Source organism: Muntiacus reevesi, chromosome 2 (assembly GCF_963930625.1).
Source record: "Muntiacus reevesi chromosome 2, mMunRee1.1, whole genome shotgun sequence".
Taxonomy (NCBI): Eukaryota; Metazoa; Chordata; class Mammalia; order Artiodactyla; family Cervidae; genus Muntiacus; species Muntiacus reevesi.
This window is the reverse complement of record NC_089250.1, coordinates 12439172-12458266: the sequence shown is the minus strand read 5'-3', so window position 1 is coordinate 12458266 and position 19095 is coordinate 12439172. Positions and strand designations below refer to the sequence as shown.

The window sequence follows — 19095 nt, the reverse complement described above, 5'->3', positions numbered from 1 at the left end:
TCGGATGCCATGATCTTTGTTTTTTGAATGTTGAGTTTTAAGCCAACTTTTTTTTTCACTCTCCTCTTTCACTTTCATTAAGAGGCTCTTTTGTTCTTCTTCACTCTCTGCCATAAGGGTGGTGTCATTTGCATATCTGAGGTTATTGATGTTTCTCCCAGCAATCTTGATTCCAGCTTGTGCTTCATCCAGCCCAGCGTTTCTCATGATGTACTCTGCATATAAGTTAAATTAGCAGGGTGACAATATACAGCCTTGACGTACTCCTTTTCCTATTTGGAACCAGTCTGTTGGTCCGTGCCCAGTTCTAACTGTTGCTACTTGACCTGCATCCAGATTTCTCAGGAGGCAGGTAAGATTGTCTGGTATTCCCATCTCTTGAAGAATTTTTCACAGTTTATTGTGGTCCACACAGTCAAAGGCTTTGGCGTAGTCAATAAAGCAGAAATAGATGTTTTTCTGAAACTCTTTTGCTTTTTCGATGATCCAGCAGATGTTGGCAATTTGATATCTGGTTCCTCTGCCTTTTCTAAATCCAACTTGAACATCTGGAATTTCTTGGTTCATGTACTGTTGAAGCCTGGCTTGGAGAATTTTAAGCATTATTTTACACTCACACATGGATGTAAATCTTTAGTTGGTAGGAAGTTATCGGAAGGCTACACACTTCCTTAATGATGTTGGGCGGGGAGGAACCCCTTTATCTACCCTCTTAGGTTCAGCGCCTGGGAGCCTGTAAACTAAACTGACAAAAGACAGCAGAATACAAAAACCATTTCTTTGCTGGTAGGATGCATGCACACGCAAGAGGGCTCTGTGCTGAGGTTTGGAAATTACACCTACGTCAGACATAACCTAGTAGGGGGAATGGAGTGGGAAGAAAAGGCGTCTAGGGGAAGAACAGATAGGTTTCTTTGGGAAATACAAATGGGTTTTTAAGAGAAAAACTGGGAGATAAGAAAGTTCTGGATAGTTTATGCAGGCAGGAGTGGTCTTTCTTCTTCAAGGTCATGGAACTTCTCCAGGAGGAGATTTATGGTAGGTTTACCCCTGGGATTTATGCCCCAAAGAGGGGATTTATGATGATCTTTGTTTCTCTGAAGTTTCCGCTTTGAGTTCGATAATGGAATCTCCGAGAAAACTTTTCTGCATCTGTTGAATGGTGAGCCATCTTCCTCTTCAGATAGTCTTTCTGTGCACTGTGGGGTCTGCAAGGGTCCCTACGTGGCCGTCAGGGAGCCAGTCCCTCTGAGGTCCTCTCCCTTCCTGCCCTGTTTCAAGAGTGTGCGTCTGACACCCATGTCAGCTCAGCAACACCCCCGCCCCCAGCGAATTCCTCTCTCACACCCAGATTTCTCTGGAACCTTGGTAATCCTGCCACGCTGTGGGAGAAAGAGGAAGAAGCCTCGAGAAAGCAGAAATGTAGCCAGCGCTCCTCTCTGAGGACCATCTGACCCGAGGGTCTGCTCTCCCCCCGTGTCCTCCTGCGGCTCTCTCCTCCCCATTTTTCATCATCCTTGCACCTCATCACTTCCCCCTTCCCCCCGTGACCTTTTCCTCATTCCCTCCTTCCTTCCAGGAGTGTTATTTGTGCCTGCTGTGGCCTGGCTGACGGTCCCATTCAACATTTCCCCCTTTTTCTTCAGAGAACTTGTCATACGTGCTTCAGAAACCTCATCTTCTGGTTTACAGCAGCCTTGCTGGGCACTGAATAAACTCCCGCGGCGATGTGTTGTCCCTCTGGGCTCACGCTGTGGGATAAAGTGAGAGGCGCTGGCCCCTGCTTTTGAGCTGCGGCCACCTGCCCCGCCTAGAGAAGAATGTCACTGGCATATAGTTGTTGAGCCTTCAGAAGGACAGGAAAGGAAAAACAAGTTGACATAAACTCAAAAGCAGCTTATCTCTCCCACTGTTCTTAGTGAACCAGATCTAGGTTTTGAGCATGAAATATCTAATTCACAAATTGCAGCAGTGACGATCTCATATTATACTTTTCTTTGTACAAATTGCCTGTGGTTCCTGCCGTGTTTTGAGGCTGAGTGTTGGAGACCGGCCCACCACTCGACTGAAGATGGTTCAGTTTGATTTTTCAGCTTTACGATGTTGTGAAAGTGACACGCGTTCAGCTGAAACTGTACTTGGACGTGAACCTGTTGATCTTCCCTGGGCTTCTGTGCTGCCCTGTCATCTGGGATGGTGGGTAGAGGCCACGGGCCCCCGTCAGCCACGAGACCACGAGGGTGAACAACCCAAACTCTTCCAACTGTCCTGGACACAGACAGCCCTTCTGTTTTTCACTTCTGTTGTCAGTTAATTACACGTGATATTCAACACTTTATCATGAAATAGGCTTTATGTCAGATGGTCTTGCCCAACCACAGGCTAATGTGAGTTTCCTGAGCACATTTATGGTGGGCAGGTGAAGCTGTGAGGTTTGATACATTAGATGTATTATTAATACATTGCATTTTCAATGTAGGATATTTTCAACATAAGATGGGTTTATTGGGATGTACCTCTATCAGAGGAGGCTTCCCAGGTAACCCAAGTGGTATAAAGAATCTACCTGCAATGCAGGAGAGACAGGTTCCATCCCTGGGTTGGAAAGAATCCCTGGAGACAGATATGGCAGCCCACTCCAGTATCCTTGCCTGGGGAATCCCATGGACGGAGGAGCCTGGTGGGCTACAGTCTGTGGAATCACAGAGTTGGACATGACCAAGGGATGAACACAGCCCCCGTCGGAAGTCGGGGGAGATCTGTACGCAAGTGTGTAACAGAGCAGGTGGGCCCTGCTGATTTGGAAACTGACAAGGCTGGCCTCCCTGGTGCTTCTTTCTCTCGGGCAGTTTTTCCTAAAACTAACACGAGTGTTCCCAGCCAGAGTTACCACTCCGTGCCTCTTTCCTGGAAAATCAATTATCGTTCAGGATTTCCACTTAACAATTAGGGGGTCCATCAAGGGCAGAGTTTAATAGGCCCAGTTGTTTTGATGGGTCCTCATTTCAGTGGACCCTTAAGTTTAGTGAGATGTGAATTAAATGAAGACCTGGGATCTGTTGCCAACTGAGAAATTTGTAACCATTTTGTACCAATGGTAGTTTTAAAAACTGTGTTGAAAGGTGACTCAAACCTATTTCCAAAAACTTACCTTTTCAGCCAGGGTGATTTACAGCATTGTTAATCCTGAGCATTTGAATGAGGGCTGCAGTACCTATTTTTCAGACAGGAAGCTATCCAACCTGCTTTTCAGAAGATCTGGGTTCTATTTTTACATTGGTGATTTCATGCGGTTTTTCTTGGGCAGGAGAAAGTTTTTTCTCAAGAGTCTTGAGCCGTGAATGACACTGTTTGGATTTCAGAAGCATTCTGGAGGGGTGTTCAGTTACATATACCATGGTGAGAATGGGCTTCTCTGGCGGTTCAGATGGTAAAGAATCTGTCTACAATGCAGAAGACCCAGGTTCGATCCCTGAATCAGGAAGATCCCCTGGAGAAGGCAATGGCTCCCCACTCCAGTATTCTTGCCTGGAGAATCCCATGGACAGAGGAGCCTGGTGGGCTGCAGTCCATGGGATCACAAAGAGTTAGACATGATGGAGTGACTTTGACTTCAGTCACTAGTATAAGGCACCGATTGGAAGTCTTTTTTTCGGGATCCTGGGTTTTCTGTGGGTGTCAGTGACCATGCGTGCAGTCACCACGAACATTGCCCACAGCACTGGGCATTTCTTAAAAACCGTTCTGTGAGCTCATAAGGAACAATGAGAGCAAATGGAAGAGAAACCACACACAGCCCACCCTGTTGTTAGAGAGCGAATGCGCTGCTTCAGAATCCACTGTGTGGAAATCAGCGAGCCCGTGGTCTCTTTATCACCTTTCCTTCTCTGTTTCCAGGTATAGAGGCAAAACGTACCGGGCTGTGGCCAAGATCGTCCGCACATCCGACCAGGTAGCGGACTTCTGCCGCCGGGTCTGTGCCAAGCTCGAGTGCTGTCCAAATTTGTTCAGTCCTGTGCTGGTTTCTGAAAACTGCCCAGAGAACTGCTCTATCCACACCAAAACCAAATACAGTAAGTGGAAAGTGAAAGGAACAGCGACCTGTGGGTCTGCACTGTAGGGTGATGTAGTTGGTGGGCTTCCAGACCTTTTGAATAGCTTTTCATCGGAGTAGCTGCAGGAGAATTCTTTAAGGTTTGCTCGGTAGATACTCGTGTGTTTCTCTCCCGGTGTAAGGAATGGGAGGGGGTGTCTGGTTCTTTTGGGACCATGGTCCTGGACAAGCTGCACCATGGTTCTCTCTGGGTATCAGACACTGATGTATAAATGTTTGTTCACTTAACCCATGGGTGGGTTTCTCGACGGTTTTTATAAACACCATCTTTATGGACCTAGTTTATGGACATAGTGGGAGGTACTGGAAATAGACAGTTTTCGTTGGTCATTTTGCATCTGAGAAAATTGCAGTCAGGAGGCTGGTGACTTTCCTCTGCGGTACAGCAGCTTGGAGATGTGTGGACCCCCGTCTGTCACCTGGGTGCGTTTGGTGTTTTCTTTCTGATGCCTCCAGCCATTAGATAAAGCTTCCTTTGGTGCATTTGGTTCTTTTATGAGAGTTCCACATGGAACAGTTGAAGCTTCAGTTAATTGAGGAAGCGTTCTGGATGGTGATCATAATTGAAAACTGGATTGCAGTCAGTTTTAATTAGTTGATTAGACATTCAACTTATAAAATGCATCAATATTATTGAAATTTGGTGAGAAATTTTCTAACACAGACATATAGCTCTGCTGTTGAATTCAGAAGTAAGGAAAGTGTCCACTGAAGGAGTGAAGAATAGCAGGTAAGGAACACTATTTGAAAAGTAAAGAGATGCCCCATTAATTTGGCCTGCGTGTTCAGCACCAGTTCTGAGAGGGACCACTTCTGCCCTTGATACCTGTGACCACAAGGGCATTGAGACAGGGTTCCTCCCTGTGAGCCATTTTGTCAGAATTGTTTCCCGAGATGCGGATGGGATGTGAAGCTTCATCTCCATTGTTGATCTCCTCTCTCTCTCTCTCACTTCCCCCTCCCTCTCCTTTTATTTTCCTTCTCTCCTCTATCCCTCTTCCTCCACATAAGCCCTGGATGTAACCTTTTAACAGCGATTTTAACCATCTCTCTCTCTAGCTTACTATTATGGGAAGAGAAGGAAAATCAGCAAGCCCCCGATTGGGGAAAGCCGCATTGAGAGTGGACACCCTAAACCGGCCAGACGCAGGAAGCGACGAAAATCCATGTTTGTGCAGAAGAAGCGGAGGTCGTCCGCTGTGGACTTGGCCACAGGCTCCGGAGAGGTATGTCCGGCTCAGACGCTGCTGATGGTCTATTGGGAAGCAGAGCTGCAGCTTCACTGTGGATACTGAGGCCGTGGTTTGATGCTGAGCAGTGGGGATTATGAGCCGGTACCCTGTCTTACTTGTAGAATAGACTTAACACTGCAGCGTCCCTGGCAGACAGAGGTGCCACTGGGCCCTGGGTGGGACCCTGGGGTCCGTCTTTTGGGCCTCTTTGGACAAACCTCATGAGGAAGGCGGCATGGGTGCCAGGCAGGGGAGGGTCTGTGGGGAGTGGCAGGCCCCCTCCTGCCTTCTCTGCCACCTCACTGTACCTCTCATCCCCCTAGGAGAGCGAAGAGGAGGATGCAGACGCAGTGGACGATGACTCTGGGAGTGAGGAGACCGGCTCCGAGATCCGTGATGACCAGACAGACACGTCCTCAGCCGAGGTGCCCTCCACCCGACCCAGGAGGGCCGTGACCCTGCGGAGCAGTGTGGAGGCCGAGCGACGGACCCCGGTGGAGAGGACACGCAGGGCCCGGAGGGCGCCAGCTGCCCCCCAGGCCGAAGGGGCCCCCCGGAGCCCGGCCACCAGCCAGGAGGCAGCAGAGGTGAAGCGTGGGTCGCATGGACTGGCTTATCTGGTGTCCCCAATGGGGACAGCTTCATGTGCACTTGGGCCCCTAGTTTAAGATAAATCTCTAGCAGCTGCTCCCGCTGAGTTCCTGAATTGGGACCAGAAATCCTGGTGACTCCGCATCCAATGAAGGGGGCAGTGAGCCTCAGGATGGGGTTCTGGGGAAGACTTGAAAGCCACAGGGACTCTTGTCAGGGGAACAGACAGCAAGTCCTCATGGTCCTATTAAATCCTGGGCTTTCCCTCCTTAGGAGACCTTATGATACTATAAAATGTGTAGTCGGGGCGTCAGGTCTCCCCTGAACCCACGTGTTACACCGTCAGCTGGCAGGTCGCTGGCACCAGCATCACATACGTCCACGGGGGCAGAGCGGCCTCTCGTCCAGTCACTGGCTCCTGCCACTTCTTCACCATCAGGGATGGAGCAGTGACGAGCTGGCCCCACACCTCCTGAGCTTGGGAGTCACAGTCACCATCGCCATGCCTTGTTTTCTTTTTTTTTTTATTACCTCTAAAGACGCACAAGTCTTAGAAGCAAAGTCACAGCCCAGACGAGTTGCTTAGCGCCTCCCTGGACACTGGCTGTATCTGTGTCTGCCCAGGTGCCCAGTGAGAAGGCCGCATGCGGTCCAGGAAGTCCGGATGCAGCCCGCTGGGTTCAGAGAGTGTCCCACCATCTGGGAAGCAATGAAAAGACCTCTCGCTTCCCTTCTGTCTGCAGGATGTGAAGCAGGAGGAGGAGGAGAGGTTGGTTCTGGAGAGCAACCCCCTGGAGTGGTCGGTGACGGATGTGGTGAGGTTCATCAAGCTGACGGACTGCGCGCCCCTGGCCAAGATATTTCAGGAGCAGGTACGGGCTTCTGTCCTGGGTCTTCTGTGTCATCTGGCTTCCTGGGAGTTGGCTATGCCAGGGGGACGGGCCCTGTCATTACTGGGGGCAGAGAGCAGGAAGCTCCACACGTGGTCCCACCAGCACCCCTGCGGGGGCTCTGACATCTGATGGAGATGACATCTCAGGTTTCCCTGGGGGTTCTCGGATACCCTGTGGTGGGGGAGAGGGGACGCTGGCTGGGGGGGTCTTAGGTGGCCTGGCCAGGCTGGTGGTCAGTGCTCCCGGCTTTGCCTTTGCTGGCGGGTGGGGGACGCTTGTCCCACAGTCAAGCAGCTGTCGTCTGAGAGGCTTCTGTCTTCCCAGCTCCACCCCCCAGGAGAGAGAGCAGAGGCTTTGGTTGGGTGGCTTCATCGGTGCCCGTTGGCACTTCTGGACTGCCTGCTTGTTGAGTAGTAAAGTCATAGGACTCGAGTTTGAGCAAACTCTGAGAGACAGTAGAGAACAGGGAAGCCTGCCGTGCCGCAGTCCACGGGGTCGCAGAGAGTCGGGCACGGCTGAGTGGCTGAACAGCAGCAAGCCTAAAGTCACAGGAGGGCAGCCGACTAACAGAAGCCTGACCTCTGGCCACCGGGTTGCATCTGGGGTCCCCCGTCCCTGGCTGGTCTTGTTCCTCTCTCCACCCCCCGAGTCTTCCTGTATTTGTCTTATTTGTAACCCCCAGGGCTTTCACATCTCTGGAAAAATAGAGAAAAGTCTACTTAATCTTCCCAGAGGCAGAAACCCTCAGGCCCCTGCGTTTTACTGAACACTACTTTCATCACTGTTCAACGGATTCAGTGTTGATTCCTTTTCTAAATATCTGGTAATAAGCAAGGAAGCGAAAACAGAGCTGATTTGAGGAAGAGGCTAAAATACTGCTTATCCTGAGCCATCCTTCGTTAGACTTTAATCCCTGTTTATAGTAAAATGTCACAAAGTTTCGTGCCTTCCCAAGTTAAGACATCTAAAACATTCCTGACACTTGGCCGCTCTTAGGATCAATAAGGCGCATCTTCTCACATCACTGAGAGACTCGGCCCTGTGTCCCTACTTATTTCTCTTATAGAGAGAAAAATAGGTAGAGTTTAGTTGATCGCAGTCTTGTTTCTCTTTAACGTCTACGTAAGGCCATTTCATCTGTCACAGTAGAAGGCCGTTGTTCGTGGGGCTGCCTGAAGTCTCTGGGCACTTGCGGGTGTTTTTGTTCACTCAGACCTTCAATAAGTAATTTGTTCTTTCACCTTTGAGCCCAAATGCCACAACTCTGATTTGATAAGGCCTCCAGGGGTCACTTCAGGTGTTGGATGAGTTTTTAGGTGAACAAGGAGGAGCTGGGGGTTTAGCCTCTGTGAGAATTCACAGCACATGGAATCGCAGCCACACGCCTTCCCTCCCCTGATTCTGAGTGGTAAATTCAGAAACTGTCATAATCACAAGGAGCTTTTACAAAAATTGCAAGTTTCCTGTTGCCAGAATATATGCTTTTTAATTCTGAAATGTTACAGCAGCTGCTTAAAAAACCTATACTCTATAATTTCATGCTGCAAACATGTACATTATATAGGAAACCGCCACACATCTATAAAAACACAAAACCCATAAAATTTTGACAGTCACTCACCTTTTGTGAATCACAGTTATGCAGTATGCAAACTACCCAATTTGCTTCTCCTCCGTTTCTGCTCACCCTCCAGACTCTTTCTTTATCACTTCCTTTCCCCACCTTTGGACTTTCATGTTCATCACGGCCAGTTTTTCCCGTGCGTTCTCTTGGCGCGTGTTCAGTGAACCCCTGTTCTGTGGCAGCGGGAACTGCTCTGGGTGCTGAGGATAGAGCCGGGGCAGCAAAGACCCCGCACCCGGCTTGGCTCCCAGAGAGTTCAGCACGAGGCTGTCCCTGGCCCCCCAGCATCTCCGGCTCTGGCGACCTTTCTCGTCTGTGCCCTGGCTGGCTCCTTGTCTGTTCTTGGGCTGCAGGAGAAAGCCCATCTCACTCATTTTGTGTCTCCTGCATCTTCTCTGGGGGCTGACATACAACTAGTTCTATATATATTTTGTCTGAGTCTTAGCCACCCCATGGACTGTAGCGCGTGAGGCTCCTCTGTCCATGGCGGAATACTGGAGTGGGTAGCCATGCCCTCCTCCAGGGGATCTTCCTGACCCAGGGATCGAACCCAGGTCTCCTGCATTGCGGGAGGATTCTTTTACCAGCTGAGCTACCAGGGAAGCCAAGAGGCTTATAGCACCTCCCCCAAAATTAATTTATGAATTTAGGGTGGTTTTTTTTTGTTTTTTTTTTTTTTTGCTTTAGAGGTTTGCAGAATAGCTAAATAAGCCAGCAGTTTAAGAACAAACACTGCCTCTGTGAAACTCCCTGACCCCTGCTGAGGTGCTGTGGCCATTGCCTCCCTGGCAGCCCCAAGGCTCCTGCTTCCCCAGGTAGCAGGATCCCAGGGTGTCTGCTCCTGCCCCCCACAACCTCTGTAATGACAGAGGGCCTGCAGGCTCTCAGACCCTCACCCATTTCCCCCGAATGTGAAGGCTAGGTGCCCTGGAAGGGGTTGCAGTGACAATCAGTAGCCCAGTCAAACAACGTCTGGATAAATAAACCCAGTTCTTACGGGAAGCAGGCTGGTCAAGGAGCAGAGCTGCCCAAGGGTGGGTCCTGAAGCCTGAGGCTGAGCCTTGCTCTTCTTTCTGCAGTGACTGCGGCTCACCCACCACTGAGTGAGTCTCTCCATCGTGGGGCCCCTGTGTATGGATGCAGAAAGCTAAATAAGACAGAGCTCAGGCCTCATTCTGGGTGACGCAGGTCACAGATGTAAGGGTGTGTGTGCACACGCATGTCCAAGCGAACGTGTTTTCCCACAGAGGATCGCGTTGTGTGGTTAACGGCGTCTCCGCCCTCCTGATGGGAGCTGTCACGGCCGGTCTCCTGTTGGTGGAGAGCCCTTCTCAGGGCTCAGAGAGTCACCGCAGAGCAGTGGGGGGACACCACAGCCCAGGACGGGCTGGACCTGGGGGCCGGGGGGCCTTGCCCACCACAGCCCCAAGGGCCGGACCTTGCGGAAAGCCAAGTCCAGCCCTCCGGCCCTTCCAGTCGGGGCTGGTGAATTTCACAGTAGCCAGTGTTCTTTTAGCAGAAATGTTTTCTCAACAAGGGATTAGGCAGCCGTCAAGCCAGATTGCCATCTTGGCTCTAACCTTCTCTCTCTCCCAGCAGGACATCGATGGGCAGGCGCTCCTGTTGCTGACGCTCCCCACGGTGCAGGAGTGCATGGAGCTGAAGCTGGGCCCCGCCATCAAGCTTTGCCACCAGATTGAGCGGGTCAAGGTGGCCTTCTACGCCCAGTATGCCAACTGACCCCGCCTGCTCCCAGGCTGCTCGCCAGCCCGGCGAATGCCGCGTCTTGGGTCTCAGGAGGTTTCCCGGACTGGAACTTCTGTTTTCCCCAGACGTGTGTGATGGTGCATCCAACAGGTGTCCACGCGAGGGCCTCCTCCGCCCACCAGCCTGCTTGACATTTCCGCGTTTGCAGAGCACCCAAGCCCACAGCCGTGGTCCTGCAGGGTGTGAGTTACCGCTCATACCCTACGGGTGTGGACCTCCGTCTCTGTAGACCACACCCCATCTTTCTCCCACCCCAAACCAGGCAGCTTCCTAAGCCAAGGCCCATGCTTCAAAAACCCGGCACAGCTGATGTCTTTTCCGTCATGACCCGGAAGGAGGTATTCCAGTGACCTCACTGTCCTTGTACCCCAAGTGCCTCCATAGGTGCTTCTTTCAGGTCGATACACGTGACTGTCACCGCAGTTTGGTCTGGTGGCGGCTCATTTCTCACGCACAGCTCTGGGTGATCTTTCGGATGACAGTTAGCGGAAAAGGGACTCTGCCTATTGGGCAGTGAAGGGAGACGGAGCATGTCACAGTGGGGAGGTGGGCATCCAGGGAGCCTTCAGGGAGGAGACGTGCTTGCCGTCCTATGGAAGGCATTCCTTGTCGACCTTGGAACCTTCAAGGTCCCCCACGTTCTGAATAACCATGACCAGATGGAAGAGGGACTCCTCGCATCTTTGGGGGCATCTTGAATTGTGCATTGAAGGCAGAGCTTCATTCCGGAGAGCAAAGCCTGGGGGAGACTGGGGAAAGCTGCTGATGCTCCTCCCCTGAGAGGGGTCCCTGCCCCGGGTCTCCCGGGCCGTCCCCTCTGAGTCCCACCTCGGTCACCTCTGCAGAGGCAGAGGCAGAGGCACACGCGCCCCTGGGTCAGCCAGTGACTGACCCCAACATCTGGGCTGATGTTGAATCACTCTGGACCTCCTTCCAGTAAACCGATAGGGGTGAACTCTTACGATGTGGCGGGGACGTGGGTCCCCTTGTCCCCAGCCTGCTCCTGCTGTCAGGGGAGAGTCTGGATTGGCCAGAATGAGACAAAGAGAGTGACTGCGCAATGGCTGCAGCCCACCCTGCCTCTGATTTACTTGGGATGTCTCTTGGCAGTTTTCACTAAGTGGGTCCCGTCATTTATAGAAAGGTCTGTGGCTCCAGGAGCCAGCTGGTCTCTGGAACCAGGCGCTTGTCCACACGCACCCTGCAGTCCCAAACGGACCATTGTCTTCTGGGCTGATTGTTGCTTAAATGCCTTTTTAAACTTGTGCGCGGAAGCTGGGCCTCCACATTGCCCCTGGAGAGGCAGGGGTGCACAGCCTTCTCTTCCTTTATTACTTTGACCTTTTCTCTTTGATGAGAGTGTCAACAGTTCCAGGAATAACGTCCTGGGTGGGCTGATGAGCTGCTTGTATTTCTGCAACATACGGAGGCCCGGCGTCCTGTCAGATCTTGAGAGGCTCAATCACGGAGGCTAACCTTTTGTCATCATCTGTCACCATTACTGATGAAAAGGGGAAACATGCATTTCGTGGTTGAGGCTGTCGTCTCCCCCGTGACTGGCCCTAAGGCAGGTTTAAACGTTTGGCGGTGGAGTTGCCCGGGCGCGTCGGTCGGGAGCCCCGTCTTCTCGGCCCACGAGTACGGACAGTTCCGCGGGGAGTCAGGCCTGGCCTGTGGTTTGATTCCTCTTCTCCAAGCTCAAGTTTCCGCCCCTTCTCTGTTCTTCACCTCTTGTCTCCTCAGCCACGGGCTTTTGTCCTCAACGCTCCGTCCCAGGGAGGTCAGCTCTGTCAGCTGCTTGAGAAGGGCCTCCTTGTAAGGTCTTGGGGGTTTTCCTGCCTCGGACACGCTTGTGATCCTCACTGTGGCCTTTTCTAGCTGAGCTCTTCCCATTGCACATGGGGTGCAAATGACGGGGGGCCACTCACCCTTTCAGAATGAGTGCCACCTTCCATGCCCTCCCTGGATGGCTCTGGGACGGGTTGCACTGGAGTACTGTGCTCTCCGGCGCCCGTGGGTGGGGGGGTAAGCCCTGGAGCCCACCCAGAGGGGCTGGAGGCCTCCCACCTGGCAGCCGAGGAAGACACCCCACCGTCGCTGGGGCCGTGGCCTCTCCCCGAGGGGCCAGGTGCCCAGAGCCCCCCTCGTCCTCGGTCTCTGAGGGCTCAGCCCTGTCCACTCGCGTGCCTGGTGAGGGCCCGGCCGTGCCAGGCCGGGAGAGGTCCAACTGCAGCTTGGGGCCGTCGGGGCACCATCAGCCCACCCTGCTGGGAGCCGGGAGACTCTTCAGGGTCAAGAAGATGTTTTTCGTTCTGTCCGCTGCCCACGCGCCCTCCGGCTCTGGCTCTCCGGGAATCCTCTGCTGGCTCTGTGCCGCTTCCCGTCAGCGGGACTTGAGCTGCAGAGTGTCCGGTGGCGTTCCTGTCTCTGTAGAGTTCACCGCTCACCAGCTTCCATCTCAGAGAAACGGCCGGTTTTCAAGGAACGTTTGCCTGTCGTGACTGTGTCATTCCTGTGTTTCTGTCCCTCGTGGCGGGAAGAGTTCATCTCACATCTGTAGCCGCCAGCGCACCACAGCCCCTAGGATAAACCCTCCTTGGTGGAAATGCTCCACCCAGCGATGCCCCCTTCCCTCTTCATCCCCAGATGCTGCCATCTCCCCGTGACCTCCCAGAAGACGCTTTGGGACCAGAGTCCTCTCCTCTGCGCACCACACTGCTTGGTCCCTTCAGGAACTGCCTGAGATGCAGACGCTTCCGTCTGTGCAGTGTAACACCTCATCTCGAAGGCTGAGTCCATCACTCAGTTCCAACCTAAAGCTAAGGATGCTTCTGTCGACCTCTTATCTCTTGACTGTTTGTGTCCTGTGTTAGGAAAATCTCTTATCCACAAAAATGTAAATCTAGAAAGAGTAAGTAAGGTATGACCCCCATTACAGAAGAACTCATTTTTTGCCTACCAAAAAACCCAGTTTCCTTCACCACAAAGTTGCATAGTATGGAGAAATCCATCACTTTTAAAATTAGGTTCATTTGATCAAAGATTAGCTCACAGTTTGCGCTGTATAGCTGTTAGGTTGCTTTGCCTTATTTGATCATTTTTGAACGATGATTTCTTGTGTTTGATCTGTTTCTCAATGAATTAGAATGACTCAGATCTTTCACACTGGCCCACACGACAGTCTCCGGAAGGTTGGTTTTGATCAGCCTTTGAAGATTGGTCTCAGTTTCCTTAATGTGTGTCAGAGAATCTGGAGTGTTGTTATCAGGCGAGTTCTGAGACTTGCTTTTTATCTTAAACCAAATGTCCCTATCTAAGGATGTCATTTTGGAAACATTAGAACTTCCATACTAATTTTGTCAAACACCCATTTGTGTTTATTTCTGTAGATAGAACTGTAGAAACAGTTGCGTTAAGTAAAGTCTTTGTGATTTGAACACTATTGTTGCTTTTTTGGTGAATCTAGGCTCCAAGTCCTGCTCTATCCTTTGTCTTTAGAAAACTGAGACCAAGGGTACAGTTTTTTGAAGGGAAAAATAGTAAATTTTCAGGTAACTGTAGTTTTTAAGGTAAAAACAATTGTTAGGGATGCACACATATGGCTTGTGAAATAACTAAATAACAAGAGAAGCTCCATTGGCAACAATTACAGTGTCATGATTCTCTTTCTTCCTTCACTTGTTCTTTTCTGTTCAAGAGTTCTTTGGAAATTGCTTTACTCCTTTCAGCTGGGTTGAGTTTTTTCTTTGGGCAACTCTCATAACTTTTATCACTAGGGTTGATTTGCATGGGTCCTGAACCCGAGGCACCAGTAACCATCTGTGCTATTTTTGACCCACTGAATTCACCTAAAAATTCTAAGTGCTAACACGGTGCTGCCTTGGGTTTTGGTTAAGTAAAGCATCTCTGGTTTAGAGGATTGGTAATAACACAGTATCCTGAGCTGCAGACTTTCTGTTTTACTGGTTTTATTTTAAAAATGGCTAGGATTGGGTACCAGTGAGGACCAATAGGTCAATAACTGCATCGCCAGACAGATCGGGTGCTTCATGTGGACCAGAGGGATGTGTTGAAGAAAAAGTTCGAATCGGCATTTGCTGAAAATCACTTTACAGTGGGAGATTGAAGACAAAAAATGTTTTAAATGACAGAAAAAAAAGATCATCTCATTTGTTGTTCAGAATGGGAGCCTGCATGAGGTCTAGAAGCATAAACTACCCCTAGTCGTGACCGTCGAAAGCTGTTTTACTGCTCTGCGTTCCAGTTTGAATAGTTTGTATTGGAACTTGATTCATATCTTGTGTCTGTTTTGGTGCATAAAAGAGAAGAGTTGGTGTTTTTACTTTTGAAATTTGCAGGACAAAAGGGCATGTCATTGATTTGCTGTAAGATTATATTCTGTATATATGTTTTCATGTAAATAAATGAAAATCTATATCAGAGTTATATTTTAATTTTTATTCTAAATGAAAAAAACCCCTTTTTACTTGAAAAAATTGTAAGCCACATTGTTAATAAAGTAAGAATAAATTCTATGGTTTTGTTTTTGTCTTTATGTGGAAAGTTATTAAATATTATTTGTAAGGTTTGAGTTAAGATTATCTCATGTTTTATTTCCCACTGTGCACTGAAGCAGATGTTTATAGGGTTTTAGTAACCATGGCTCTCAAAATCCTATGTTACTTTTCAAGGTCACCTGCTTGTTCTGGATATTTTTACTCAGGATCTTGTGTTTATTCTTTTTATTAAAACATTATATCCTCACACGATCGCCTCCAGCCTTCCCATTTTCCATTGTATGATCACCTTGTGCGTTAGTAGGAACACTGATTTATGGCCAGGAGAGTGATAAGTAAACAGCTGTGTTTAAATTTTTCACTGCCCTTCAGTGACACAAATAGGTATAAACATCCAAGTCGGAAGAGGAGAAGATTTTTGCGTAGATCCTGGGGTCTCTGTCTCCAGGTTAGAATGTTCCTTCCCCTCCCCTACCACTGCCTGGGCAGCATCACTGAGGGCCATATAAGGTGAGGGGATAGAGACCTTTAAGGGGAAGGAGATGGGGGAGTGCTGAGCAATTTCTGCTTCCAACCGCAGACTGTCTCCAGCATCTTGTTGTTCAGTTGCTTAGTCATGTCCGACTCTTTGCAACCCCACCAACTCCAGCACGCGAGGCTTCCCTGTCCTTCGTTATCTCCCAGAGTTTGTTCAGACTCATGTCTTTGACATACTCCTTTCCCAATTTTGAGCCAGTCCGTTGTTCCATGTCCAGTTCTAACTGTTGCACCTTACTTTGCTTTAAATGTATTCTTTCACCCTGCTGGCAATCAAATTCTGCATATAGAATTTTTTATTTTGCTTTTAATTATGGGAGCTTTTGCTCTTAGTAAAGATTTAATAGCATATGGTTCATTTTCCCAAAATATTCTAGCAGCATCTAGATCAGGATTATATGGCTGAGTACATACAATTGCATTTCTATTTGTGATGAAGATGTTTAATGACAAGCTTATAGATCAAATATATAATAAGGGAAACCAAACACTTTTCCAGATGTCTAAACTGAATGACTATGCCAAAGCCTTTGTGTGGATCACAATAAACTGGAAAATTCTGAAAGAGATGGGCATACCAGACCATCTGACCTGCTTCTTGAGAACCCTATATGCAGGTCAGGAAGCAACAGTTAGAACTGGACATGGAACAACAGACTGGTTCCAAATAGGAAAAGGAGTACGTCAAGGCTGTATATTGTCACCCTGCTTATTTAACTTATATGCAGAGTACATCATGAGAAATGCTGGGTTGGAAGAAGCACAAGCTGAAATCAAGTTTGCCGGGAGAAATATCAATAATCTCAGATATGCAGATGATACCACCCTTATGGCAGAAAGTGAAGAGGAACTAAAAAGTCTCTTGATGAAAGTGAAAGAGGAGAGTGAAAAAGTTGGCTTAAAGCTCAACATTCAGAAAACTAAAATCATGGCATCTGGTCCCATCACTTCATGGGAAATAGATGGGGGAACAGTGTCAGACTTTATTTTTTTGGGCTCCAAAATCACTGTAGATGGTGACTGCAGCCATGAAATTAAAAGACGCTTACTCCTTGGAAGGAAAGTTATGACCAACCTAGACAGCATATTAAAAAGCAGAGACATTATTTTGCCAACAAAAGTCCATTTAGTCAAGGCTATGGTTTCTCTAGTGGTCATGTATGGATGTGAGAGTTGGACTATGAAGAAAGCTGAGCGCTGAGGAATTGATGCTTTTGAACTGTGGTGTTGGAGAAGACTCTTAAGAGTCCCTTGGACTGCAAGAAGATCCAACCAGTTCATCCTAAAGGAGATCAGTCCTGGGTGTTCATTGGAAGGACTGATGCTGAAGCTGAAACTCCAATACGTTGACTACCTCATGCAAAGAGTTGACTCGTTGGAAAAGTCCCTGATGCTGGGAGGGATTGGGGGCAGGAGGAGAAGGGGACGACAGAGGATGAGATGGCTGGATGGCATCACCGACTCGATGGACACGTGTTTGAGTAAACTCCGGGAGTTTGTGATGGACAGGGAGGCCTGGTGTGCTGCGATTCATGGGGTTGCAAAGAGTCGGACATGACTGAGCGACTGAACTGAAACTGAATGAATTAATGCCAAAAAATGTACATTTTTCTCCATGTTGCCACCAAAAACCTATTTCTACTTCTTCACCATGTCACACTGCTGTTCACAACTCCCAGTCCGCTAGAAGTTGTTTCCCCTTTGAACTGGTTTTTGGTGCCGCTGCTGTTTTATTCCAAGTCCTAGTGGTAAAGAACTCACCTGCCAATGCAGGAGGTGTGAGAGACTGAGACGTGGGTTTGATCCCTGGGTTGAGAAGTTCCCCTGGAGTAGGAAATAGTAATTCACTCCATTATTATTGCCTGGAGAATCCCTTGGACAGTCCATAGGATCACACAGAGTTGGACATGACTCAAGCAACTCGGCATGCATGTCCGTGGGACAGTATCCTGCCTAAGGAGGATGCAGAGACTACATTAAAAATACTGTTTATATGGGTGTGACCTTGGGTGACTGCAGGATGAAGACTTGGATGTTTAATGGTGGGTGGGAAAAATACCACATCAAGACAACACCCCTCCCCAGGTTTGGTCCCTCTGCTTCTCCTGGGCTTGCTGTCCCATATGGATAAAGCCAGCCTCTGCTGCTGTTACTGCACCCGTTGTCGTGGCCGCCTCTGGGGTGAGGGCTGCCGTGATGGGAAGCCCTCTGGTGCTTGGGGTCCATTGCCCCAGACCCATCAAAGCTTTCATTCTTGGACCCAGCTGTGGCTGCTTCAGATGATGGAACCTGGACATGCTCAGAGTTCAGGTTCACGGGCGAACGGTGGTCCAAAAGAGTCCAGCAAGGAAACACCCCTCCCGCTCTCCCCCAGGTGGACTTTGCCACATCTGGTGGTCCAGAGACATCCCTCGTGTCTGAACAACTATCCCTGCTCTCGCGTGAGACCGTGGCCAGCTCTGTAATGCACAGATCTGCACCGAGTTTTCTTCCTTCCCGCAGTTTGGGAATCCACCCATAAAGCCTCAGTTTGTAAGCTTATCTTCCGGATCTGTTTTCTAGGGAATAAGCCTGAGACAGGAGGCAGCTATTATTACACTTGCACAACCAATGTGCAAATAATAAAGACAAAATATGCTCCTATAATCCAGCCCAGGCAGCCTACCAGCCTGGTGTAATTGGGACCGTTTGTAACATGAACCCTCTTGGAATGACTTTACGACACGGGTTGAAAGTTTAAATTGAAAATGTTCTTTCTGGTTATTAAAGTAATATGTGTACATTAAAGAAAATTTGGAAAGTAAAGGACAGTTATTAAATTGCCCTGTTATCTCACTCTGTCCAATTACCAATTTATCGTATTTCCATGTGTATTTATAACACAATCTTGAAACCCAGTTGTTCATACCATTTAAAAAACTCCCACTAGCAGTTATTTTGTAATCATGTTCTCTGGGGGTGGAGTTAAATATCTTCTCTAGCTAATATTTTTAATGTTTTGATAAATGTTTAAATAATTCAACACAGCAAATGTTTTTGTACCATCCACCCAGCTTCTAGAATTATTACCAGTTTGCCATCTTTGCTTCAGATTTATGTATTTTATAAAATCCTACAGATAGAGTTGAAAGCCCCTTTATCACGTCTCTATTTCCCTCCCTCATATCCCAGAAGTAACCACAATTCCAATTTTTTCATCCCTGGGCACAGTATTTTTATTATTACTACATATTAATATGGCCATAGTAATATACACTACTGTTTTGTGAGTTTTCAACACTTTAGTGTTGCATCCTATTGCAGTTTACTTTTTGTCCCCTGTTATGTTTATGAAGTTTATGTGTGTTAATATAGATATATCTAATTCATTCATTTTCAGTGTGACATAAATTCCACTGGCTATGTGGTGATTAGCTTATCCTGTCTCCTATTGGTGAACGTTTACATTCTCAGTTCTGCTCTCTCCAAGAATTCTGCCGTGAAGCTTTCATACAATTCTTCTTATGCCCACATGTTGCAGAGTCTCTAAAGAATGGCTCCAAAACTGAAGTGGATGAGAGAGTGGATGAGTGCTTGCCTTGCTCCATGTCCTTGTCTGTACCTGGGAGGGTTTCATTCTTGCCCATCTGATGCGTGTGGAAATAGTTTCGATTGGCGTAGCTTAATTACTAGTGGTTAACTAGTAAAGTTGGACATCTTTCCATATGCTTATTGGCCAGTTCAGTTCAGTCGCTCAGTCGTGTCCGACTTTGCAACCCCATGGACTCAGCACACCAGGCTTCGCTGTCCATCATCAACTCCTGGCACTTACTCAAACTCA

General features: G+C 48.8%; 1 protein-coding gene across 8 annotated transcripts in view; it reads left to right on the top strand.

Moving 5' to 3' along the window:
- SFMBT2 (Scm like with four mbt domains 2) overlaps positions 1 to 14757 on the top strand; it is a 178319-nt gene extending 163562 nt beyond the window's left edge. For all 8 annotated transcript variants that reach the window (XM_065920954.1, XM_065920952.1, XM_065920957.1 and 5 more), the window contains 5 exons: positions 3898 to 4073; positions 5174 to 5340; positions 5670 to 5933; positions 6681 to 6809; positions 10054 to 14757. In XM_065920954.1, the coding sequence (XP_065777026.1) occupies positions 3898 to 4073; positions 5174 to 5340; positions 5670 to 5933; positions 6681 to 6809; positions 10054 to 10194 (877 nt within the window). In that variant the 3' untranslated portion in view covers positions 10195 to 14757. The remainder of the gene's footprint in view (positions 1 to 3897; positions 4074 to 5173; positions 5341 to 5669; positions 5934 to 6680; positions 6810 to 10053) is intronic.
- Positions 14758 to 19095: the final 4338 nt, after the last annotated feature.